The sequence below is a fragment of the Salmo trutta genome, chromosome 22, assembly GCF_901001165.1.
Source record: "Salmo trutta chromosome 22, fSalTru1.1, whole genome shotgun sequence".
Lineage (NCBI taxonomy): Eukaryota > Metazoa > Chordata > Actinopteri > Salmoniformes > Salmonidae > Salmo > Salmo trutta.
In genome coordinates this window covers 15,840,404-15,867,547 of record NC_042978.1, presented here as the reverse complement: position 1 = coordinate 15,867,547, position 27,144 = coordinate 15,840,404, and the positions used below count along the sequence as shown (strand labels likewise).

Sequence of the window (27,144 nt, the reverse complement as noted above, 5' to 3'; positions counted from 1 at the left end):
ATTTATTGTAGATATTATTTGACTTCCACATCCAGTCAAAACCCATAAAGATGCCCAATTTAGAGAGGGACGGCCCCTTGTCTGAGCCTTTATGTGCTGGTGAGTTGGGATATGCTTCAATGGAGGAAATTGTGCTCAAACACTGAGAAAACTTACCAGAGAGGGGACCAGTTAACACCTTGGAACCTTGTGTATTATGGATGGCTGAGATTCTGATCCTAAATGTCTCTTGCAATAACAGAATAGTTTGACTGTTTAACAATAGATTTTTATATGATGTGCTGGAAAACTTTGAGTGAAATGTTTAACAAATGTTCCCCCCCTGTTTTATCTCATCATTCATTTGCCTTTGTGATGCTTTTGAAATCATGGAGCCTTTTACAATGATGGCAAAACAGTACTTTGACTTCATTGGGAGAATTTTTGTCTCTGACATTCACACCAAACCCTCCATTGCCGGATTAAGAAATCATAGGCCCTGGGGCTTTGTTGTTATAGCCCCCAATTCCCAGTACACCATCATTTTCTGTAAACAAATCTGTGCACCAAGATGCAATTTGATGCTGGGGTAAATTTACTGTTGAAGAAAAAGCCCCTTTATAATAAAGCCAAAATGGGACAAAATTCATCCACAGCGATGTGAGAGACTGAACAAAAACTCCAGGAAGTGTTTGGTTGCAGGAATTGCAGCTAAAGGTGGCACAACCAGTTATTGAGTGTAAGAGGGCAATTACTTTTTCACACAGGAATATTGGATGTTGAATAACTTTGTTAATTAAATAAATAAATAAAGTATTCATTTTTGTGTTATTTGTAAACTCAGGTTCTTTATCTAATATCAGGTTCTTTATCTAATATTAGGTTCTTTATCTAATATTAGGTTCTTTATCTAATATCAGGTTCTTCATCTAATATCAGGTTCTTTATCTAATATTAGGTTCTTTATCTAATATTAGGTTCTTTATCTAATATCAGGTTCTTTATCTAATATCAGGTTCTTTATCTAATATCAGGTTCTTTATCTAATATTAGGTTCTTTATCTAATATCAGGTTCTTTATCTAATATCAGGTTATTTATCTAATATCAGGTTCTTTATCTAATATCAGGTTCTTTATCTAATATCAGGTTATTTATCTAATATCAGGTTCTTTATCTAATATTAGGTTCTTTATCTAATATCAGGTTCTTTATCTAATATCAGGTTATTTATCTAATATCAGGTTCTTTATCTAATATCAGGTTCTTTATCTAATATTAGGTTCTTTATCTAATATCAGGTTCTTTATCTAATATTAGGTTCTTTATCTAATATCAGGTTATTTATCTAATATCAGGTTCTTTATCTAATATCAGGTTCTTTATCTAATATTAGGTTATTTATCTAATATCAGGTTATTTATCTAATATCAGGTTCTTTATCTAATATCAGGTTCTTTATCTAATATTAGGTTCTTTATCTAATATCAGGTTCTTTATCTAATATTAGGTTATTTATCTAATATTAGGTTCTTTATCTAATATCAGGTTATTTATCTAATATCAGGTTCTTTATCTAATATCAGGTTCTTTATCTAATATCAGGTTCTTTATCTAATATCAGGTTCTTTATCTAATATCAGGTTCTTTATCTAATATTAGGTTCTTTATCTAATATCAGGTTCTTTATCTAATATCAGGTTATTTATCTAATATCAGGTTCTTTATCTAATATCAGGTTCTTTATCTAATATCAGGTTATTTATCTAATATCAGGTTCTTTATCTAATATTAGGTTCTTTATCTAATATCAGGTTCTTTATCTAATATCAGGTTATTTATCTAATATCAGGTTCTTTATCTAATATCAGGTTCTTTATCTAATATTAGGTTCTTTATCTAATATCAGGTTCTTTATCTAATATTAGGTTCTTTATCTAATATCAGGTTATTTATCTAATATCAGGTTCTTTATCTAATATCAGGTTCTTTATCTAATATTAGGTTATTTATCTAATATCAGGTTATTTATCTAATATCAGGTTCTTTATCTAATATCAGGTTCTTTATCTAATATTAGGTTCTTTATCTAATATCAGGTTCTTTATCTAATATTAGGTTATTTATCTAATATTAGGTTCTTTATCTAATATCAGGTTATTTATCTAATATCAGGTTCTTTATCTAATATCAGGTTCTTCATCTAATATCAGGTTCTTTATCTAATATTAGGTTCTTTATCTAATATTAGGTTATTTATCTAATATCAGGTTATTTATCTAATATCAGGTTCTTTATCTAATATCAGGTTCTTTATCTAATATCAGGTTCTTTATCTAATATTAGGTTCTTTATCTAATATCAGGTTCTTTATCTAATATTAGGTTCTTTATCTTATATCAGGTTCTTTATCTAATATCAGGTTCTTTATCTAATATCAGGTTATCTAATATCAGGATCCCTTTATCTAATATCAGGTTCTTTATCTAATATCAGGTTCTTTATCTAAAATCAGGTTCTTTATCTAATATCAGGTTCTTTATCTAATATTAGGTTTTGGTTAAAGCTCTGATAACATTCAGTATCAAAAATATGAAAATGGGGCAAATACTTTTCCTTAATTTTGGCGTATACCTGTATGCACTTGTGATAAAACTTATTCCACAGTTATTTTTTTATGAACTATTGATCCTCTGTGGATAAATTCTGCTCTCTGGTTTATTTTGAACATCGAGAGATTGTGTGAGTCAGGGGCTAGGTTAAATCATTTATAAAAAATGTAGCCTCTGACTCACACAATTGACTAGTCACATTTATTTATTATGCAGTTTATTATATAAAAAAAATATATAAAAAAATCAGTTACCCAATCAAGGCAGGGCCCCCCAGTTACCCACATGGGCCCCCTACCTCCTCCCATCTGATGATTAGCAGATTAGCAGCAGGCTATTTATTTTTTACTATTTGCTGCCTCTTGGGCCCCCCACGGGCCGGGGCCCAGGGGCTTCAGCCCCAGTAAGCCCCTGCATTAAGCTGGCTCTGATTGTCCCTCCAGGTAAAAGGCAAATGCAAAGCGTTGTATATGGCCAGGCAGGCCCAGGCCTCTACTAGCCTCTGACAGGTCTGGGAGAGTGTCCAGCTTAATGAACTGGAAGGTGACAGGGTTGACATATCTATATAATCACATTAATTATGTGCATGTGTTTGGAGGCCCCATGTCTGCTGCCTGCAGCCACCATGGCTGTTGCTATAGGGACCAGGCAGCAACCAGGCAGAGGAGACTTCAGACATGGCCTGCAGACTGGCCCTATCCTCAAGGGAGCTGCCCAGACACGACCCCTGTGACACTCTTTTCATTTGGGGAGCAGAGAGGGTGTGCTGACACAGTGTGGGAAAGGGATAATTCTAGCCAATTTCCTCCTAGTTAGTCTAAATTGCAGGGAAATGCTCTATAGGGAGGAATATAGAAGTGTATTCACTGTATGTGATGTCCAGCTGTGATTGTAAGGCATTGTGTACTGTATGCACACTGTCTTTTAATGTTGAAAGCTTTTTGGCTTTTTAAGTGTTCCTCCATTCTTGTTCTCCCCTCAGCTGGAACCTGGTGGTTTGACAGAGTGGTCTGACATTATAATGAGTGACCAGATGTTTTCAATGGACACATGAAAGATAGATACACATGGCAAATATAATTGTATCTGTCTTCAGATTAATTTACATCAAAGGAAATGCTGTGACTTCTAAATCACTTTTTTCTTTTTTTTAAATATCAGTCAATTAGATGTACAGCCCTCAGGTGGTCAACATAACATACATGTCAAATCATGTTTATTAAAAGATAGCCACATCATTAAAATAAGTATGACGTTATGGGCTGTTTTGATAAATACAGCCATCACTGATACTATTGATGTGCTGCAATAACCTGTGTTTAGAAAATATGTCATATGTGAATGTATGCAAGAATAATGTTTTTCACGTTCTACATTTATCCACAGTTGAAATATACTGAACAAAAATATAAACGGAATATGCAACAATTTCAAAGATTTTGCTGAGTTACAGTTCATAGAAGGAAATCAGTCAATTGAAATTAATTAATTAGGTCCTATTCTATGGATTTTATATGACTGGGAATACAGATATGCATCTGTTAGTTACAGAGATGCCTTAAAAAAGGTAGGGGCGTGGATCAGAAAACCAGTCAGTATCTGGTGGGACCACCACTTCCCTCATGCATCTCCTTTGCATATAGTTGATCAGGCTGTTGATTGTGGAATGTTGTCTCACTCCTCTTCAATGGCTGTGCGAAGTTGCTGGATATTGGCGGGAACTGGAACACGTTGTCGTACACGTTGATCCAGAGCATCCCAAACATCCTCAATGGGTGACATGTCTGGTGAGAATGCATGCCATGGAAGAACTGGGACATTTTCAGCTTCCAGTAATTGTTTACAGATCCTTGTGACATGGGGCCATGTATTATCATGCTGAAACATGAGGTGATGGCGGCGGATGAATGGCATGACAATGGGCCTCAGGATCTCGTCACATTATCTTTGTGCATTCAAATTGCCATCGATAAAATGCAATTGTGTTCGTTGTCTGTAGCTTATGCCTGCCCATACCATAACCCCACTGCCACCATGGGGCACTCTGTTCTCAACGTTGACATCAGCAAACCGCTTGCCCACACAGCGCTATACACGCTGTCTGCCATCTGCCCGGTACAGTTGAAACCGTGAAGAGCACACGTTCTGTAACAAAACTGCCTTTTATTGTCCCCAGCACAAGGTGCACCTGCGTAATGATCTGCTTCGTGATCTGCCACACCTGTCATGTGGATGGATTATCTTGGCAAAGGAGAAATGCTCACGAACAGGAATGTAAACAAATTTGAGAGAAATAAGCTTTTTGTGTGTATGAGACATTTCTGGGATATTTTATTTCAGCTCATAAAACATGGGGCCAACACTTTACATGTTGTGTTTATATTTTTGTTCAGTGTAATTTGTGTCAATATGGACACATATATACAAAAGAATTTCATGTTGTCAACCAGAACTCGAAGTGCTCATATACCCTCTATGTGTATGTCTTCAATACACTAATGATGCAGTTTTATCTTAATACCATCACAGTCCACTGCTTGAATCTGTCACTTTTGTCAGATAATTAACAACCACTAGTAATGGCTGATTCTGTCCTGCATTATGTCTTGCCTCCAGAGGGATAGTGTGAAATATGTTGCCCTCTTGTGGACAAAATAGTTAACTTCAATGTACACACAAACCCACAATGAGAAACAAAATGGATACAAGATCATTTTACACTATACTTTTTTGCAGACTTTTTAAACACAAAATGGATAAATGAAACAATAACACACCAAAAATCCAGTGCATAATACACAAACATCATTAAAAAAAGAATAATCAAAAACACAAACTCACACAAGCAATAAAAAGTGTCTTGTTTTTTTCATAGACAAAAGTTAACTTATGCAGCTTCTTTGATAGGTGTCTGATTCTCGACATACCTTATTCAAATCAAATCAAATCAAATGTATTTATATAGCCCTTCTTACATCAGCTGATATCTCAAAGTGCTGTACAGAAACCCAGCCTAAAATCCCAAACAGCAAGCAATGCAGGTGTAGAAGTATTCCCATTGCCCCACTGCAGGGCTGGATTACCAAACGGGCACGCAGGGGTTGGGGGCCACCTGGAGGTCAGGCCCCCCCCCCAGATATCATATGATACTTTAATGTGTAGAATTGCAGGAAATTTGCTTTACAACTGCAAAAATTTCTCTCAACCTCTTGGCAAAATGTGAACAATAGCATGAGATGAGCTACAAAATGGTACATTTTTCTCTATGACCCATACCAAAAAGTGTAGAATTGCAGAAAATGTGCTTTAAAAATGTAACATTTTCTCTTAGCCTCATGACAAAATGTAGAATTGTAATATAAGATTTGGTATGGGTCCTCAGATCCTCAAAAGGTTTTTGCTCGGCCTCCGACTGCAAGGCACTACAGAGGGTAGTGCGTACAGCCCAGTACATCACTGGGACCAAGCTTCCTGCCATCCAGGACGTCTATACCAGGTGGTGCAGAGGAAGGCCCTAAAAATTGTCAAAGACTCCAGCCACCCTAGTCATAGACTGTTCACTCTGCTACCGCACAGCAAGCGGTACCGGAGCGCCAAGTCTAGGTCCAAGAGGCTCCTAAACAGCGTCTAACCCCAAGCCATAAGACTCCTGAACAGCTAATCAAATGGCTACCCAGACTATTTGCACTGCTGCAACTCTGTTATTATCTATGCATAGCCACTTTGACAACCCTACCTGCATGTACACAATTATCTCAATACCTCAACACCGGTGCCCCCGCACATTGACACATTGACTCTGTACCGGTACCCCCTGTATATAGCCCCACTATTGTTATTTACTGCTGCTCTTTAATTATTTGTTGTTCTTATCTCTTACTTTCTTTAAAATCTCTTACTTAAAACTGCATTGTTGGTTAAGGGCTTGTAAGTAAGCATTTCACTGTAAGGTCTACACCTGTTGTATTCAGCGCATGTGACAAATAACATTTGATTTGATTTTGATTTAAAACTGCACATTTTTTCAATACAAAATATGTTGAAAAGCAGGGGACCTGGAGGTCGGTTCCCCAGTGACCCCAAATGCGGTAGTCCAGCCCTGAGCTTTTTAATTTATTTAAACAAAATTAAGCTCAACTTTATAAAATGGTTATACTGAATATGGACCTTAACTGTTCACAAGGGGGAATAGATTGAAGACGTATAATGATTACTACTGATGGATGATTCTTACATGCCTTTAGATATTTCTAGAAATACATTAGATGCTAAACTTTGGTTTATAGCGAATATTCATATTTAAGAAAATAAACCCATTACATATCCTTTGGTCTTAAATTGATGTCATAATTTTACATGATTAAGGCCAGTGTCCAAAAAGAAATCATTAAACTATGCAGGATATGGTGTAAAAACAAACAGCTTTGCTCAGTATTATTTTAGTCTTAAAAAGCAACACTAAACCTTTATAATGGAACCAATGATCTAAATCCCTGAGAGACTTAAAAATGCACAGATTTTAAATAGAATAATCCATAAATGCAGATTAAATTTTTGTTTGTCTGTGATCAATTCCTATCCAGACCAACTTCCTACTCACTATCACGAGGCCATGCCCATTGAGACCATGATAGATGAATAGAACCTTGCTGCTCCCTAATTGGTCTCCTGTGAGCTGACCACTTCATTGATTTTGGGCTGAAGGATAAACTAAGCATTAAAGTTACATATGTACATTAACTGGGGACCTGAATGTAAAGTATTAATCTGAAACACTGTGCTCTAAGTTACGTGGCTAAATGACTGATGCTCTCACCCCTGCTCTGCTCTGTGCTGTAGCACAAGCAGGAGGAGAGAACCGCATTGATGTGTGATTTGACACCCCTCTGAACCAACACAGAGACAAACCAACCAAACCCAACAACAACACACCCACTGTATCTCCTCACTGTATCAAGATCAGAGAGCCAGTGCCACATGTTCATTGCCCACAATGGAGAGTCCAGCCCAGCTCTAAGGGGGGTATTTCTTTCCTCTGGGATGATGTGAACGAGTGAACCCCATCTCCCCATTCTCCTCTCTCTGTGTGTTGGAAGCCATGTGGCAGGATTTTTGTGTGTGGTAGTCGCTGCCAGCTATCTCTGCCACCCATCGCTGATTTCTAATTGCCTCAAGGGCAGCCCTCCTTTCTCCTCTGCCCCGTGCTGAGCCAGGTAGGGAACACCTCCTTTGGGGAAATCCTCTCTCTCATTGGCTGGGTAGGGCTCCTGGGGGGTGTGGTGAGCAGAATTGGAGGTGCTCATTGGAGAGTGCTGCCTCAAGTGGCGCACGGGCGGAGAGGTCGGGGAGCAGATGTGCTCCGGGGAGGAGCGCTCCGATTTGATGCTGAGGTTGAGGGAGGGGTGAGGAGGAGGGGTGGGGGTTGAGGACTGAGAAGGAAAAGAGCACCCTCCACTGGACATCCTGGTACACAGCAAGCGGACAGAGAAAAGAGAACGGTATATGCATGCATGATATAGTATGAAATGAATCCTCACTTGCCATTTTTCATATAGAGGTCACTAGTAGACACACAACACTATCAGGTCCCTCACTGTGCGAAGTTCAACACTGAGTAATTGAGTAAGGTGTATATTGGGCGGCAATATAGTGGTTAGAGCGTTGGGCCAGTAACTGAAAGGTTGCTAGATTGAATCCCTGAGCTGACAAGGTAAAAATCTGTCGTTCTGCCCCTGAACAAGAAGTTAACCCTCTGTTCCTAGGCCGTCATTGAAAATAAGAATGTGTTCTTAACTGACTTGCCTAGTTAAATAAAGTATCAGTGGTCTTACGCTGGGCTGAGGTGAGGTACATGCTGCTCCTGTGGTTGTGCTGTCTGCCATGGGTTCACTGTCCCACGCTGTAGACTCACAGCATGGGAGAAACCTGGGTGACTGTAGTCTGGGAGGGAAGAGGAGAATTATTGTAAATCACTAACTAAGAAGCCGGTGAAGATTTAAGAGGAGCAGAGCTGCAGCCTTACCAGATGGTCCAGCAGAGGAGAGGCTGTAGCCCCCCAGACCATGGCTCAGCAGACCTGTCTTCCCCATTGCCAGCATGTGATTCCCTGGGTGCATGCCCGGGTACAGTAGTCCTCTCTGAACATCACATGGAGAGAGATATTTTTTCTTTGTCTTAGCAGGGAGTCCCATTGAGACTAAGGTCTCTTTCACAAGGGAGCCATGCAAATACACACTTTACAAATACCACATAATACAAATATACAAGATTACCCCAAAAAACACACTCAAGAGAAACAATCACATTCCTCAGCAAAGAGGTCCCCAATTAACCATTTGAAATGCCAAAGAGACTGAAGGGATCTCCAGAGTTAGCATCCCTGAGACCGGGTCTGCTAACTCATACGTCTAAAAGTTAGTAATGATGTCAGGTACGGGGGAAGTTTTTGCGAGAGAGCTTTATAAATAAAAAGAAAGCAATAAATCGACCTCCACAACTTCAAAGAGGGCCGGCCTACTTTTTGTTAAAGAATGCGTTGATGTGTACTGAACCTGTCGACCATAATAAAGCACAATGTGCTATGAAAAACTGCATCTAACGGCTTTAATGTAGTGTCAGCTGCATTCATATAGATGATGTCGCCATAGTCTAAAACCGGTAGGAACATTGACTGAATAATCTGCTTTCTGCTATTTAACGAGAGGCAGGACCTATTTCTGTAGAAGAAGCCCATTTTAATTCTCAACTTCTTAACTAACTCATCAATATGCTTTTTAAAAGGTAGCTTTTCATCAGTCCAATTGCCCAGATATTTATAAGAGTGGACACGGTCAATGTGGGTACCATCCAAAGTAAATATGCCTAATCTATTCATTAATTACTTTTAAAAAGCTATCTACAAAACAATACAGGCCATGTGAGTGTGGTTGGTCCTCTGATTGTCCTTTCGTAATGGCATCGTCATAACCCTGCTTTCCGATTAGTCCTTCATAAGGATATCATCATAACCCTGCGCTCGGATTGATCCCTTCATAATGAGATCATCATAACCCTGTCCTCTGATTGGTCCTTCATAATTACATCATAATGACATTGTTATGACACTGCTCTCTGATTGACACATCATAATGACATCGTCATAGCCCTGCTCTCTAATTGGGCACTTCATAATAACATTGTCCTAACCCTAATCTCTGATTGGTCCCTTTGTAATATCATCGTCATAACCATGCTCTCTGATTGGTTCATCATAATGACATCATCATAACCCTGCTCTCTTATCGGTCGATTCGTAATTACATAATCTTAAACCTGCTCTCTGATTGGTCCCATCGTAATAACATTCTCATAACTCTGCTCTCTGATTGGTCCCTTCATAAGGACATCGTCATAACCCTGCTCTCTGATTGGTCCTTCATAATCACCAAGAGTGGTAGTGGAACTATGTAGCCTGCAGTACTGCAGTACCTCATGCTAACCTCGCGTTATGACTGACAAGTAGGATTTAAGAGATCCTTACAGAACTGCTAAAGTTCGCGCGTGTGCCACCCATGCCAGGGTGGCTCTCAGTCCGCCGGTTCTCACTGCCCAGATTCAAAGGGGGAGGAGTCTTCATCTCCAAGGCCCGGCTCAGGTTGCCATGGGAGAACATAGAGTTGCCAATACCTGAACAGAGAGAACACAAATAGGAAGTGAGAACAAGATGTTTCACTCACCGACAGAACCCTCAATCACTCTCTCTCAATCTCTCTCACTCCCTCTGCCTGTAAAAGTAATTTTTTAGGATTACATTTTGTCTGCCACTTCAGATTACTTCAGATTATCAAAACGTACATTATTAATGTCAACCTGATAACAAAAAATGATTTCACACATTAACTTAGTAAGCATAATACGTATTTTTACCATACATTTAGCTCTGATCTGTATTGATAAAAAGGGCATATTACAAGCATCGTACAGTAGTGTAGTCTTTCAAAATGCTGATTTAATTGACTACAAAGCTTGGTTGCGGTCACACACCATCGAGTGGCATCCCTACGCATGTCTACTAATAACTATAGGGTGTGGAGAGTGAGGGGTTGAGCTGAGCTGACCAGCAGGTGCAACACACTCACTGCTCAGAAACCACAGATCAGCCTCCAGACGCTGTTTCACTTGTGGGGACTGTTTCAGACAGCACACACACACACACACACACACACACACACACACACACACACACACACACACACACACACACACACACACACACACACACACACACACTTCCTGTGTGCACAGCTGGCTGCACAGCACTGAGGTGGACTCACACTCATGGACACTCATCCATGCCAGCCATTCTGTAGACAAATCATGTCAAGAATGGTACCTCTAAACCTCTAGGAATGTGTCAAAGAGGAACTAGGGGGCCAGGTCACCTGAGTGTGGGGACATGAAGGCAGCATGGCAGTGCGGCCCTGCAGGGCTGGCTGAGCCTGGTCTGGGGCCCAGGGGCTTGAAGGCCGGGGGTCTGTGGGAGCTCGGGCTGGGGTTGGAGGAGTTGGGGTATCCATTCTCACAGCCAGTAGACACCAGGAACTGGGCCTCTGGTGAGTGCAAGGAGGGGGCCTGAGGAGAAATATGAGAGAGTGTCTGTTTGAGTTAAGATTTCAAAGTTAGGTTTATTGCAGCTGCATTGCAGAGCTAAAGTGTCTCTATGAGTACAACATGTGCGCACTGAGTCAAATGAATGGTTTGACTGTTCAATAGAATCATTTTCTCAAATTTAGCCATTCTTCACAGAATAAAAGCAATCAATGAAACAACTTTAGTTAATGTACATCCTTTGGCTCAGGCAGCATCTGTCTGATAAGACCAGTGTGAGTACTAACGTAGTAGCGCTGGCGGGCCAGGGAGAGGTCCATGCCCTCGCTGTGTGGGCCATACTTCTCTGCTGCCAGCTGCATAGGTTCCTCCGTGTCCAGCAGCTCTGTCCCGTCCAGACCCAGGCCCTTCCTCCGCAGAGTCTACAGTAGCAGGACAGAGGGAAGAGCAGCACACAGACATTACCTCAAGGATACTACAGCACGATTTATACTATTGATTCTTGGGGATGTCCTAACAATACAGAAGTGGACTGTACCAACATTGTTTTTTCAATGCTTTGTGGGGGAGCCCAAGTAAGCATTTCATTAACCTATGCATTCCAACGTCAATGCACTCTCAACAGTGTGTCTTTATTGGGAATTAATGTAATTGTAACCTTGCATGTAATTATGCAACAGATTACTATACGTATAGGAGAACATGTTGAGTAATGTGCGGAGCTGTAATGTATTTATACCTCCAGTATGTCTGTGTTGGTCCTGCTCTCGTGAGGCTCGCTGTACTCTGTGTACTTGAGCAGGACCTTGTCCATGTCAGTGCTGGCGTACTGGAACAGACGGTTGGTGCTGTTGAAGATGATGAGGGCGATCTCACAGTCACACAGTACACTCAGCTCATACGCCTTCTTCATCAGGCCAAACTTACGCTTGGTGAATGTCACCTGGGAACAGAAATATATTGGTCCATGTATTATTTGGTCTGTGGCTGTTTAACTATACCATGTTAAATGTAATAATCAATCAAAAGTGATAGAATAATTAAAGAGTTGTACCTGTCGATTCCGCTGGTCCAGGATACGAGAGATTTGTATTTTTTTCCTTCCCATTGTGTTTACGGTCTGCGTGTCTGACAGATGGCTTAACACTGTGAAAATAGATATATATAAAAAAATCAGTCATTTTAACTCATCCCCTGTTCAGCACAGCATGTAAATGTCATCCTAGTAACAAAAAAGTTGATTTAAGTTAACTTTATTTCATCAGGATATGCCATTGAGATATATAGTCTTTTGTAGATCTCAAGGCAACATCAACAGCCCATTACACAATCAAACCTAGCTAACTTTCAAAATGCAAACCATATGGTTGAGACCTCGGGCCGCTTCATAAAGGGTTACAGGTAGGCTCATACACAGTGGTGCCACTCAACCTTATCGAAATAAGAGCACCAACCACCATACAGTATGGGTCTTAACCTTCAGACAATTCTGATGGGAAAATGGCATGTGTTTTGTTTAAGCGACGTAAGTCCCACCCTTCCCCCTTGTCATGCAGCCTGTTTATTTATACTCTGATGAGGCGATGGGGGATAAAGTTAGAGCAGTCTGACACCCCCTCGGTCTGGGTTAACCCGGGACCAGAGCTAGCAGGGTTACAAATATAAACCAGTCAGCTTGTAAGGTACAACAGGCCCTGGTGAAACCAGCGGAAGAAAAACAGTGTGTTTTCGAAAAGGGAAAGTTCTACACCACCCCCTCTTCTCCCATGTTCAGGTTCAGAAAAAAAGATGGTAGAGACATACGGGCAGGCCTGGTCATGTCTTAGGTCAGTTAGGATCACCACTTTATTTTAAGAATGTGAAATTAAATATTTCTTTCATCACATTCCCAGTGGGTCAGAAGTATACATACACTCAATTAGTATTTGGTAGCATTGCCTTTAAATTGTTTAACTTGGGTCAAACGTTCCGGGTAGCCTTCCACAAGCTTCCCACAATAAGTTGGGTAAATTTTGTCCCATTCCTCCTGACAGAGCTGGTGTAACTGAGTCAGATTTGTAGGCCTCCTTGCTCGCACACGTTTTTTCAGTTCTGCCCACAAATTTTCTATGGGATTGAGGTCAGAGCTTTGTGATGGCCACACCAATAACTTGACTTTGTTGTTCTTAAGCCACTTTACCACAACTTTGGAAGTATGCTTGGGGTCATTGTCCATTTGGAAGACCCATTTGCAACCAAGCTAAAACTTCTTGACTGATGTCTTGAGATGTTGCTTCAATATATCCACATCATTTTCCTGCCTCATGATGCCATCTATTTTGTGAAGTGCACCAGTCTCTCCTGCAGCAATGCACCCCCACAACATGATGCTGCCACCCCCGTGCTTCATGGTTGGGATGGTGTTCTTCGGCTTGCAAGCATCCCCCTTTTTCCTCCTAACATAATGATGGTCATTATGGCCAAACAGTTCTATTTTTGTTTCATCAGACCAGACAACATTTCTCCAAAAAGTACGATCTTTGTCCCCATGTGCAGTTGCAAACCGTAGTCTGACTTTTTTATGCGGTTTTGGAGCAGTGGCTTCTCCTTGGTGAGCGGCCTTTCAGGTTATGTCGATATAGGACTCGTTTTACTGTGGATATAGAAACTTTTGTACCTGTTTCCTCCAGCATCTTCACAAGGTCCTTTGCTGCTGTTCTGGGATTGATTTGAACTTTTCGCACCAAAATACATTCATCTCTAGGAGACAGAACGCGTCTCCTTCCTGAGCGGTATGACGGCTGCGTGGTCCCATGGTGTTTATACTTGCGTACTATTGTTTGTACAGATGAATGTGGTACCTTCAGGCATTTGGAAATTGCTCCCAAGGATGAACCAGACTCGTGGAGGTCTACAGTTATTTTTCTGAGGTCTTGGCTGATTTCTTTTAATTTTCCCATGATGTCAAACAAAGAGGCACTGAGTTTGAAGGCAGGCCTTGAAATACATCCACAGGTACACCTCCAATTGACTCAAAGTATGTCAATTAGCCTAATCAGAAGCTTCTAAAACCATGATGTCATTTTCTGGAATTTTCCAAGCTGTTTAAAGGTACAATCAACTTAGTGTATGTAAACTTCTGATCCAATGGAATTGTGATACAGTGAATTATAAGTGAAATAATCTGTCTGTAAACAATTGTTGGAAAAATTACTTGTGTCATGCACAAAGTAGATGTCCTAACCAACTTGCCAAAACTATAGTTTGTTGACAAGAAATTTGTGGAGTGGTTGAAAAATGAGTTTTAATGACTCCAACCTAAGTGTATGTAAACTTCCGACTTCAATATATATATATCTTAGAGTCACATTTGACAGCGATTACAGCTGTGAATCTTTCTGGGTAAGTCTCTAAGACCTTTACACACCTGGATTGCACAATATCTGCTTATTATTTTTGTAATTCTTCAAACTCTGTCAAGTTGGTTGTTCATCATTGCTAGACAGCCATTTTCAAGTCTTGCCATAGATTTTTAAAGCAGATTTAAGTCAAAACTCTAGCTAGGTCACTCAGGAACATTCAGTGTTGTCTTGGTAAGCAACTCCAGTTTATATTTGGCCTTTTGTTTTAGGTTATTATCCTGCTGAAAGGGGAATTTGTCTCCCAGTGTCTGTTCGAAAGAGTCAGGTTTTCCTATTGGATTTTGCCTGTGCTGAGCTCTATTCGGTTTCTTTTTATCCTAAAAAACTCCCTAGTCCTTGATGATAACAAGCACCCATAACATGATGCAGCCACCCCCATGCTTGAAAATATGAAGAGTGGTATTCAAAGATGTGTTTTGTTGGATATGCCCCAAACATAACACTTTGTATTCAGGACATAAAGATATTTTCTTTGCCAACGGTTTTGTAGTTTTACTTTTGTGCCTTATTGCAAACAGGATGCATGCTTTGGAATATTTGTATTCTGTACAAGCTTCCTACTATTCATTTAGGTTAGTATTGTCAAATCAAATCAAATCAAATTGTATTAGCCACATGCGCAGAATACAACAGGTGTAGACCTTACAGTGAAATGGTAACTTACGAGCCCCTAACCGACAGTGCAGTTCCAAAAAATATGGATAAGAGATAAAAGTAACAAGTAATTAAAGAGGAGCAGTAAAAAATAACAATATATACAGGGGGGTGCCGGTACAGAGTCAATGTGCGGGGGCACCGGTTAGTTGAGGTAGTATGTACATGTAGGTAGAGTTAATTAAAGTGACTATGCATAGATGACAAGAGAGAGTGGCAGTGGTGTGGAGAGGGGAGGTGGGGGACAATGTGAATAGTCTGGGTAGCCATTTGACTAGATGTTCAGGAGACTTATGGCTTGGGGGTAGAATCTGTTTAGAAGCCTCTTGGACCTAGACTTGGTGCTCCGGTAACGCTTGCCATGTGGTAGAAGAGAGAACAGTCTATGACTAGGGTGGCTGGAGTCTTTGACAATTTTCAGGGCCTTCCTCTAACACTGCCTGGTATAGAGGTCCTGGATGGCAGGAAGCTTGGCCCCAGTGATGTACTAGTCCATACGCACTACCCTCTCTAGTGCCTTGCTGTCGGAGGCCGAGCAGTTGCCATACCAGGCAGTGATGCAACCAGTCAGAATGCTCTCGATGGTGCAGCTGTAGAACCTTTTGAGGATCTGAGGACCCATGCCAAATCTTTTCAGTCTCCTGAGGGGGAATAGGTTTGTCGTGCCTGCTTCACGACTGTCATGGGGTGCTTGGATTATGATAGTTTGTTGGTGATGTGGACACCAAGGAACTTGAAGCTCTCAACCTGCTCCACTGCAGCCCTGTCGATGAGAATGGGGGCATGCTTGGTCCTCTTTTTCCTGTAGTCCACAATCATCTCCTTTGTCTTGATCACGCTTAGGGAGAGGTTGTTGTCCTGGCACCACACGGCCAGGTCTCTGACCTCCTCCCTATAGGCTGTCTCGTTGTTGTCGGTGATCAGGCCTACCACTGTTGTGTCATCGGCAAATTTAATGATGGTTTTGGAGTCGTGCCTGGCCGTGCAGTCATGAGTGAACAGGGAGAACAGGAGGGGGCTGAGCACGCACCCCTGAGGTGCACCTGTGTTGAGGATCAGCATGGCGGATGTGTTGTTACCTACCCTGAACAACTGGGGTCGGCCCGTCAGGAAGTCCAGGATCCAGTTGCAGAGGGAGGTGTTTAGTCCCAGGGTCCTGAGTTTATTGATGAGCTTTGAAGGCACTATGGTGTTGTAACTACAATTGTGGAGTAACTACAATGTTGTTGATCCATCCTCAGTTTTCTCTTATCACAACTATTAAACTCTGTAACCATTTCAAAATCACCATTGGCCTCATGGTGAAATCCCTGAGCGGTTTCCTTCCTCTCCGGCAACTGAGTTAGGAAGGACACCTGTATCTTTGTAGTGACTGGGTGTATTGATACACCGTCCAAAGTGTAATTAATAACTTCACCATGTTCAAAAGGGATATTCAATGTCTGTTTTTTTTTCTTAATTTACCAATAGGTGCCCTTCTTTGTGAGGCATTGGAAATCCTCCCTGGTCTTTGTGATTTAATCTCTTTGAAATTCACTGCCTGACTGAGGGACCTTACAGATAATTGTATGTGTGGGGTAGAGAGATGAGGTAGTCATTCAAAAATCATGTTAAACACTATTATTGCACACAGAGTGAGTCCATGCAACTTATTATGGGACTTAATAAGCACATTTGTTCTCCTTAACTAACAACTTTGCCTTGCCATAACAATAGGTTGAATACTTATTGACTCAAGACATTTCAGCTTTTCATTTTTAATTAATAAGTAAACATTTCTAGAAACAAAATTACACTTTGATATTATGGGGTATTGTTTTTAGGCCAGTGACACAACATCTCCATTTAATCCATTTTAAATTCAGGCTTTAACAAATTTAAAATGTGGAAAAAGTCAAGGGGTGTGAATACTTTCTGAAGGCACTGTATATGATTGCATTGTAAACACAGCAATATACAAATCAAGATCAAGAACGTCACATTTATAAATGACATTGAGCATAACAATAGTATCCACAATATATCATAAAAAACTTTACACGTAAGATAAGTACATGGTTGAGATCAGAAAATTAGGTCTAGTACAACTCTCTGCGTCCCTGTCCTCAGCTGGCAGTAACTGACTGCACTGTCTCTACTGATGCAAAGCCCAGAGGAGTTTTCCCTTCTCATATTGGACACGTATGACCTCTATATTTAGAAGCCACATCCAAATGGTGAGTGAGCGGATATGGTGCCGGTGTTCCCACGACCCCCAGAGTGCCCACTGCCCCCTTGCCCACGCTTGGCACAGGCATTCAGGGCATTTCTGAGGAATCCACCTCTGTGCCCCTATCATTACCTTATAAAGTATCCACTGGACTCAGCCTCTAAGGCAAGACACTTACACCTCAAACTGTAAAATAGAACAGAATCAATCAATGTGTAGAAAAATATCCATCATTGGTACTCCATTTTCGATTACTGAAACTTCTCTGAATAATTGTGCTTTATTAAGACTGACAGAATTAGAAAGTAGACAAGTCTCCTAAATCTATAGTACAGCGAACTAGTAACAGATACTGGGGCAAAATAGTTGTAACTGCTCAGCTATTGGATTGCACAAACAAGAGGTCCACCAAGAACACACCAAATGACTGCACCAATTATGATTGCATCATCTTGCATTGTACTGAATAAAAAATACTATCGTTTTCTGCAACTGAGAGGAGAACTCTACATGACTAGCATGTACAGTTCTGCAGAAGAGAGCATCTCGCCTCAAATGTAAATGAAGACAGTAGAGGGAAGTGGAAGACCCGAGCTACAGAGAGGCCAGAGAGATCTTTATCACATTGGGGTTTACAGAAAGTTCCTTTCTCTCAGAATTACACACCACACCACACCTCCCCCCCACACACACACACACATCAGGCAAATATAGCATTTACCTCCCCTCTAAACAGTGAGGACTTGGCCCTCTCACCGTTGTTTTGTTGGTTTCTCAAACCCCCAACGACGAAGCCAGTAAACCTGCACAAGCCTAATGTCAGCTAATTCTGGATAACGCAGTCCATATGACAACCGCCACTTGAGGTCTCAAACAGTCTCATAAAAGTCAAGTTAGAGAGAAATGTACCTGAGTTTCACTCTCTGTAAAAACCATTGGAGTGTTGTTGAGAATGTACATTTGGCTGCCTTGGGGGGTAGAGCAAATGTTACGGTTTTAATTTCCAATGATCTTGTTCACATACTATAAGATGGAATCCAATTACTTTTTGCCACTCAAGAGACCATGGTATTCAAGACCAGGAAAATGCCTGTGGTAAGCTATAGATGATATACTGTATACAGTAAGTGGAGTAGAAAATAACACAAGTATTTTGTGTCCTGTAATAGTGCAATAATTGCACTCACACACAGTTACCCCAGGGTCTCGAGCTCCTAGGGACAGAGTGCAGCTTCCTCTGACACCTTCCCAGAGACCAGACAGTGGAAACGAGACCATACACACTAACAGAGCAGGCCTCTAGCACAGTCAGGCACTCTCTCCCAAAGACACCCTGGCTGTCCCCAGGGACACCACAGGGTGAACAACACCGACAACAAACAGTTTTGTCATTACCAGTCAACGCTGTAGCACTACTTCATATGAGTGAGTGAAGGACTTGATACAGAGGTGTGATACTTCTCACTAACACACTGGCTTTAATTATAGCAATTCCAGTAAACGTTAAATGGGAACTTACTCGTGAACACGGATCATTGCTGTATATGTACATGACAATAACAACTGTGTCATTGCATATTCCATTAAATCAATTAAATGGAAACTTGCTAATGTTCACCCCTTGCAGAAGGAGAAAGCATACATTTCCCCTTTAAGGCCTATAACTGTGAACAGAGAACCAAACTCTTATATGAATGCTACCATACAATATTAGCTGGGAAAAAGCATAAAAGCAGAGTGTTTTCAGTATTAGTTGTTGATGCTCCAGTCATTTCAGTTCAATGGCAAGATGAGAAACCAGGCCCCAAAATAGAAAGCAGGAATCCTATTTGCATAACCCAATACATAAAGCCCCCCCCCAAGCCAAGGCAAACATGCCGACACGAACGCTTATTGACTCAACAAACCTTGACATAAAATGCAGATTATTATAAAAAAAGTTAACACTTCATTCATCGCTGAATTGATCACAGATTAAGGTTTGTGTGAAATCTTCTAAAAGCAATGCAGTATCAATTTGCAAGACTGATTTATGGTTAAAAAAATCTATATTTCACCCCATGTTTATTTAAAACTCGAATGTGACACAGCAGGGTCAGACAGTTTATGCGCTTTGTTATTTGCAATGACTCCCTGGCTGGACATTTGTAAAGCAGAGGTGAGGAAATATCTGGCTAATTTTAACAGGAGATAATTAAATTGCCTGTATATTTTGGATTGAGTCAGAATAGACACACACTATGGGCAGGACACCTGATCTTTCTGGAAGAGCTTTAGGATTTTTGTGAACCACAGAGACATGTCAAGACCATAGTGTCATGCCTCAGCTTAGAGACAGAGACAGAGAGAGACAGAGATGTAGTCATGACTGCACCAGGGGCAACAGGTTCAATACTGAGTGCCCAAGTTTAGTGGTTTTATTATAAAACCAAAAGGTCAAAGATGCTCTCTTTCAGAAACAAACATATTGCTGTCCATGGAAAAGCAACTTGAGAACAAGAATAACAAACACAGATGTTGTCAAGTCATGCAAAGAATTTAAACTTTCAGTTCACGATGAACAAATATTTGTTGTAAGCATTGGAAATACAGTATTTCAGTGTTTTACTGGAAATTGTTGAGTGTTAAATATTCTACTTTGAAAATAAGTTTTTCTTTATGTATCCTAACCATATAATTTGTGCCTTCCTGTTGATTCTTGCACATTCTCTGTTGGCTATGCTTTGCTCCAAGTTAAGATTTTTGCAGAGCTGAATGAAAGGATAAAAATGGAAGCATAAATAAAATGCATTTAAAGCAGCCGCTGGATCAGATTCCACTTTACATATTTGCTCCACGGCAAATCTTTCCTTCATGATAGAAAATCCTGCGTCCCTATTGTGACAGTATAATGTACACCCACTAAGCCACTGGCATCATCTAAAATGAATTTAGTCCATACAAATAGTGTTTCAATATTCTCTAGCATTTACAAAATGCTCCATAAAAATATGCATCATTTAAAAAGGAAGTGTACATGCAATGGGAATGAACTACTGTACCTGTATATAGGCCTGAAGGACACACACAATACACCACCCAAATATACATTATTTACCCACCATATAAAGACTATACAGTGCCTATCATAAGTATTCACCCCCTTGGATTTCTTCAAATGTTGGTGAGTAAGAAATTGTGATTTTTATTTGTCATTTATCTACACAAAATATTCCATAATGTCAAAGAGAAAATATATATAATTTTTTTACAAATAAATAAAAAATAAATAACTAGAATCTCTTGGTTATATAAGTCTTCACCCCCTTTGTTATGGCAAGCCTAAATAAGTTCCTGGGTAAAGATTTGCTAAACAAATCACATAATAAGTTGCATGGACTCTGTGTTCAATAATAGAGGTTAACAAGATTTTTTTATGACTACCCCATCTCTGAACCCCACACACAATTATATGTAAGGTCCCTCAGTCCAGTAGTACATTTCTAGCACAGATTCAATCACAAAACCAGGAAGCTTTTCAATGTCTTGAAAAGAAGGGCACCAATTGGTAGCCACAGCGCATTTGGAAAGTATTCAGACCCCTTCCCTTTTCACATTTTGTTACGTTACAGCCTTATTCTAAAAATGATTAATTTAATATTTTTCCTCATCAATCTACACAATACCCTATAATGACAAATCAAAATCCGTTTATTTTTATTTATTTTTTGCTAATAATAAAAAAAGATTGAGTACTTATGTAAATAAGGTATTTTATTTAGAGTCTTTGCTATGAGACTAGAAGTTGAGCTCAGGTGCATCCTGTTTCCAATGTTCATCCTTGGGATGTTTCTACAACTTGATTGAAGTCCACTGTGGTAAATTCAAATGATTGGACCTGATTTGGAAAGGCACACACCTGTCTACATAAGGTCCCACAGTTAACAATGCATGTCAGAGCAAAAACCAAGCCATGAGGTCGAAGGAATTGTCCGTGGAGCTCTGAGACAGGATTGTGTCGAAGCACAGATCTGGGGAAGGGTACCAAAAAATGTCTGCAGCATTGAAGGTCCCCAAGAACACAGTGGCCTAAATCATTCTTAAATGGAAGAAGTTTGGAACCACAAAGTCTCTTCCTAGAGCTGGCTGCCTGGCCAAACTGAGAAATCGGGGGAGAAGGGCCTTGGTCAGGGAGGTGACCAAGAACCTGATGGTCATTCTGAGAGAGCTCCAGAGTTCCTCTGTGGAGATGGGATGGGAGAACCTTCCAGAAGGACATCCATTTCTGCAGCACTCCACCAATCAGGTCTTTATGATAGAGTGGCCAGACGGAAGCCACTCCTCAGTAAAAGGCATATGACAGCCCGCTGGAGTTTGCCCAAAGTCACCTAGAGAACTCTCAGACCATGAGAAACAAGATTCTCTGGTCTGACAAAACCAAGATTGAACTATTTGGCCTGAATGCCAAGTGTCACGTCTGGAGGAAACCTAGCACCATCCTTAAGGTGAAGCACGGTGGTGGCAGCATCATGCTGTGGGGATGTTTTTCAGCGGCAGGGACTGGGAGACTAGTCAGGATTGAGGGAAAGATGAACTGAGCAAAGTACAGAGAGATCCTTGATGAAAACCTGCTCTAGAGTACTCAGGACCTCAGACTGGGGCGAAGGATCACCTTCCAACAGGACAACGACCCTAAGCACACAGCCAAGACAATGCAGGAGTGGCTTTGGGACAAGTCTCTGAATGTCCTTCAGTGGCCCAGCCAGAGCCTGGACTTGAACCCGATCGAACATCTCTGGAGAGACCTGAAAATAGCTGTGCAGCAATGCTCCTTATCCAACCTGACAAAGTTTGAGAGGATCTGCAGAGCAGAATGGGAGAAACTCCCCAAATACAGGTGTCCCAAGCTTGTAGCGTCATACCCAAGAAGACTCAAAGGCTGTAATCGCTGCGAAAGGTGCTTCAACAAAGTACTGAGTAAATATTATATTTCAGTTGTTAATTTGTAATGTATTTGCAAAGATTTCAAAACCTGTTTTTGCTTTGTCATTATGGGGTATTGTGTGTAGATTGATCAGGATTTTTTAATTTTTAATTTTAGAACAAGGCTGTAACGTAACAAAATGTGTAAAAAGTCAAGAGGTCTGAATACTATCAGAATGCACTGTAGTTCATTTAAAAAAATTAAAAGCAGACACTGCATATCCCTTTGAGCATGGTGAAGTAATTAACTAGGCTTTGGATGGTGAATCAATAGACCCAGTCACCACAAAGATACAAACGTCCTTCCTAACTGAGTTGCCAGAGAAGAAGGAAACCGCTCAGGGATTTCAGCATAAGGCCAATGGTGATTTTAAAACAGTTATGAAGTTTTATGGCTGTGATAGGAGAGAACTGAGGAAGGATCCACAATACTAACATAAATGACAGAGTGAAAAGAAGGAAGCCTGTACAGAATAAAAAATATTCCATAACATGCATCCTGTTTGCAACAAGGCAGTAAAGTAATGCTCCAAAAAGGTGGCAAATAAATCTACTTTTTGTCCTGAATAAAAAAAAATATGTTTGGGGCAAATCCAACACAACACAACACTGAGTACCACTCTTCATATTTTTCAGCATGGTGGGGGCTGCATCATGATATGGGTATGCTTGTCATCGGCAAGGACTGGTGAGCTTTTCAGGATAAAAACAAACGTAATGGAGCTAAGCACAGGCAAAATCCTAGAGGAAAACCTGATTCAGTCTGTTTTCCATCAGACTCCGGGAGGGAGACTAATCTTTCAACAAGACAATAACCTAAAACACAAGGCCAAAGGTACACTGGAGTTGCTTACCAAGAAGGAAGTGAATGTTCCTGAGTGGCCTACTTACAGTTTTGACTTAAATCTGCTTGAAAATATATGGCAAGACTTGAAAATGTCTGTCTAGCAATGATCAACAACAACTTGACAGAGCTTGAAGAATTTTGAAAATAATAATTGGCAAATATTGCACAGTCTAGGTGTGCAAACTCTTAGAGACTTACTCAAAAAGACTCAAAGCTGTAATCACTGCCAATGGTGATTCTAACATGTATTGACTCCGGGGGGTGAATACTTGTCTAAGCAAGATATATTAGTGTTTTATTTTTAGAACATTTACATGTTTTATTTTATTTAATTAATTCCACGTTGGCATTACAGAATAGTCTGTGTACACTGTTGGCAGAAATTACAATTAAATACATTTTAATCCCACGTTGTAACACAATAAACTGTGAAGAACTCCAAGGGGGTGAATACTTATGATAGGCACAGTACTTGTCAGTCATTACTATGATGTGTAGATACATAAATTAGTTGAAAGTGTTATGTCTTGATAGGTACACTTGTGGCATTATTGATCCACTACTGTAAATATGTAAGAATCTCGCCATCCATTTCCTTTCATCTTCAATTATGACACAAATATGATCTGACTTAGAGATGACTCATAGTGGGATAGAGCCAAAGAATGCAAATGTATTATTTGTCATGCAAGGGTTAGGCTTACTTTTCCCATTACTTTCTCTATTGGATGAAGTCTCACGTTTCATCTGCCTGAACAACACAACTAGCTTCTTGCTAACATTAGAAACATCTTTGATTGATCCTATCTCTTTTGACCAAGAGGAACCCATCAATAAAAACAGGCCTCCCGATGATTGACCCTTTGAATGTAGACTATCAAGTGGAATACCGTGTCAAATATAGCAGAACCAGGCACATGACAGTCTTTAGTAAATTATACAACTGGGCAACAGCACTATAAATACAGCTGTGAGGCCTGCATGTGTCGTTGTTAATAATACATAAGACTCCCAAATAATTACTGCATTTCTGATGCAAAAATACTCGGTTAATAATAGTATTTAGGTCCCAGAGTTCCGCATTCCTAAGTATCTACTATAAATTAGTTAAACAGTAATAGCATATTAGTAGCCTATGCCATAATTTACAGTTTTCTCAGAGTAGCACAGATAATTTTAAGGAAACTCTGAGTGGAGGCAAAATGTATATTGTTTTGATAAGAAGAAAACAATGACTGCTCCCAGCTCACCTGTTCTTCGATATCTCTCCGGTGTCACGTTCGGCCCTGTTCTTAACTGTAGGTTACTCTGTGTTTGAGCCGGTATTGACTGATAAATAGGACAGCAGTGTCTATATTACAATTTTTTGGAATGTCTTTAAATAATTCAAGAACTATTCGTTGTCGTTGAAGAGAATACGCGGTGCCGTGGCTAGAAATGTCCACCTGATGCTAGATGATAATGATTCAGGAGCGCTCCTTTCAACCGCGCACATTTCCAGCAGCAACAGCTGGCTGCAGCCCATTTGTAAATGACCATATACCGCCCTTTCGGCTGTGCCCGTTGGCCCCGCCTCCCTGATGGAAATCATTTCAGTTGACGAGAGACTAGAAGGGCCGTTCAATGAAGGCTGTGACAATTGACTACCCAAATACCAGTGGTGGGAAAAGTACCCAAATGTCATACTTGAGTAAAAGATACCTTCGTAGAAAATGACTCAAGTAAGTTACCCAGTAAAATAGAACTTGAGTAAAAGTCTAAAAGTATTTGGTTTTAAATATACTTGAGTATCAAAGTAAAACTAAAAGTATAAGTAATTTCAAATTCCATATATTAAGCAAACCAGATGGCACAATGTTCTTGTTTTTTTTAATTTACGGATAGCCAGGGGCACTCTCCAAAACTCCGACAAAATGTACAAATTTAGCGAGTCCGCCAGATGAGAGGCAGTAGGGATGACCTGGGATGTTCTCTTGATAAATAGTGTGAATTTGGACAATTTTCCTGTCCTGCTAAGCATTCAAAATGTAAGCATTCAAAATTTAACGAGTATTTTTGGATGTCAGGGAAAATGTATGGAGGGAAAGTACATTATTTTCTTTAGGAATGTAGTGAAGTAAAAGTAAAAGTAGTCAAACATATAAATAGTAAAGTACAGATACCCCAAAAAACTACTTAAGTAATCCTTTAAAGTATTTTTTACTTAAGTACTTTACACCACTGCCAAATTGCATTTCAATGTGACATGCTTGCTTCTTAGTTTTTATGTTATTGTTAAATGTGATAGTTTCATTATACACATTACTGTACATGACATGACAAGACATTGATATTATGACATTATTAATACATTATTATTATTAATAATAATACATTATGACAAAGTATTAGCAGATTAAAATAGTAAATTATGAAATAATATTTCTAGAACCTTATTTTAGGATTTTACTCATGTGTAAAAAGGCTTTATTCCGTTTTTCTCTGGCTATTGAAGGACATACCAAATGATGCAATGACATGAAGTCATATCTCTGCCAAAAGTTTGGTGATGGAAGGGTGAGCTGCAGTTAGTTTCAGAGTGGGTGGCAAGGAATAAGTTAAACCTAAATATTTCTGAATCTTAAAGCATTGTATTTGGGACAAATCCTTTACTAAACCCTAAACCTCAACTAAATATTGTAATAAATAATGTGGAACTTGAGCAAGTCGAGGTGACTAAACTGCTTGGAGTAACCCTTGATGGTAAACTGCCATGGTCAAAACATATTGATACAACAGTAGCTAAAATAAGAAGTCTGTCCATAATAAAGCACCTGTCCATAATCTACCTTCTTAACAGCACTATCAACAAGGCAGGTCCTACAGGCCCTAGTTTTGTCCCACCTGGACTACTGTTCAGTCATGTGGTCAGGTGCCACAAAAAGGGGCTTACGAAAATTGCAATTGGTTCAGAACAGGGCAGCACGGCTGGCCCTTGGATGTACACAGAGCTAATAATAATAATATGCATGTCATTCCCTTCTGGCTCAAAGTGGAGTAGAGATTGACTTCATCACTACTTGTATTTATGAGAGGTATTGACATGTTGAATGCACGGAGCTGTGCGTTTTAACTACTGGCGCACAGCTCGGACCCCCATGCATACCCCACAAGACATGCCAAAACAGACTATGGGAGGCGCACAGTACTACATAGAGCCATGACTACATGGAACTCTATTCCACATGAAGTAACTAATGCAAGCAGTAGAATTAGATTTTAAAAAACAGATAAAAATACACCTTATGGAACAGCGGGGACTGTGAAGCAACACAAACATAGACACATGCATACACACACATGATAACATACGCACTATATACACAAGTACATATGGATTTTGTACTGTAGATATGTGGTAGTGGTTCACCTTCCAACAGGACAACAACCCTAAGCACACAGCCAAGACAATGCAGGAATGGCATCGAGACAAGTCTCTGAATGTCCTTGAGTGGCCAAGCCAGACCCCGGACTTGAACCCGATCGAACATCTCCGGAGAGACCTGAAAATAGCTGTGCAGCGATGCTCCCAATCCAACCTGATAGAGCTTGAGAGGATCTGCAGAAAAGAATGGGAGAAAGTCAGGTGTGCCAAGCTTGTAGCGTCATACCCAAGAAGACTCAAGACTGTAAAGGGTCTGAATACTTATGTAAATATGATATGTCAGTTAAAAAAAAATTATAATAATAATTATGGGACATTGTGTGTAGATTGATGAGGATTAAAAAAATGATTACACTACCGTTCAAAAGTTTGGGGTCCCTTAGAAATGTAATTTAAAAAAAAGAAAAGTATATTTTTTGTCCATTAAAATAACATCAAATTGATCAGAAATACAGTGTAGACATTGTAAAT

The 27,144-nt window shown here is 40.0% G+C and overlaps 1 protein-coding gene across 1 annotated transcript; it reads right to left on the bottom strand.

Annotated features, from left to right (window-relative positions):
- Window positions 1-7,626: 7,626 nt before the first annotated feature.
- Window positions 7,627-24,769, bottom strand: LOC115158203 (myocyte-specific enhancer factor 2B). The gene is made up of 9 exons (XM_029706861.1): window positions 24,500-24,769; window positions 12,231-12,322; window positions 11,916-12,119; window positions 11,464-11,598; window positions 11,011-11,200; window positions 10,110-10,255; window positions 8,613-8,727; window positions 8,422-8,530; window positions 7,627-8,053 (listed from the first exon to the last, which is right to left on the bottom strand). Exons 2-9 carry the CDS (start codon window positions 12,282-12,284, stop codon window positions 7,726-7,728), a joined length of 1,281 nt encoding a protein of 426 aa, XP_029562721.1. The 5' UTR covers window positions 12,285-12,322; window positions 24,500-24,769; the 3' UTR covers window positions 7,627-7,725.
- Between the last annotated feature and the right edge of the window lie 2,375 nt (window positions 24,770-27,144).

What these genes read in the sequence shown, in the direction of transcription:
- LOC115158203 (XM_029706861.1), bottom strand. Translation starts at nt 12,284, where the DNA reads ATGGGAAGGAAAAAAATACAAATCTCTCGTATCCTGGACCAGCGGAAT. An exon ending in TGGACCAGCGGAATCGACAG is followed by an intron (nt 12,120 to 12,230) that starts GTACAACTCTTT and finishes TTCTGTTCCCAG; the next exon opens with GTGACATTCACCAAGCGTAA. An exon ending in CCAACACAGACATACTGGAG is followed by an intron (nt 11,599 to 11,915) that starts GTATAAATACAT and finishes CTGCTACTGTAG; the next exon opens with ACTCTGCGGAGGAAGGGCCT.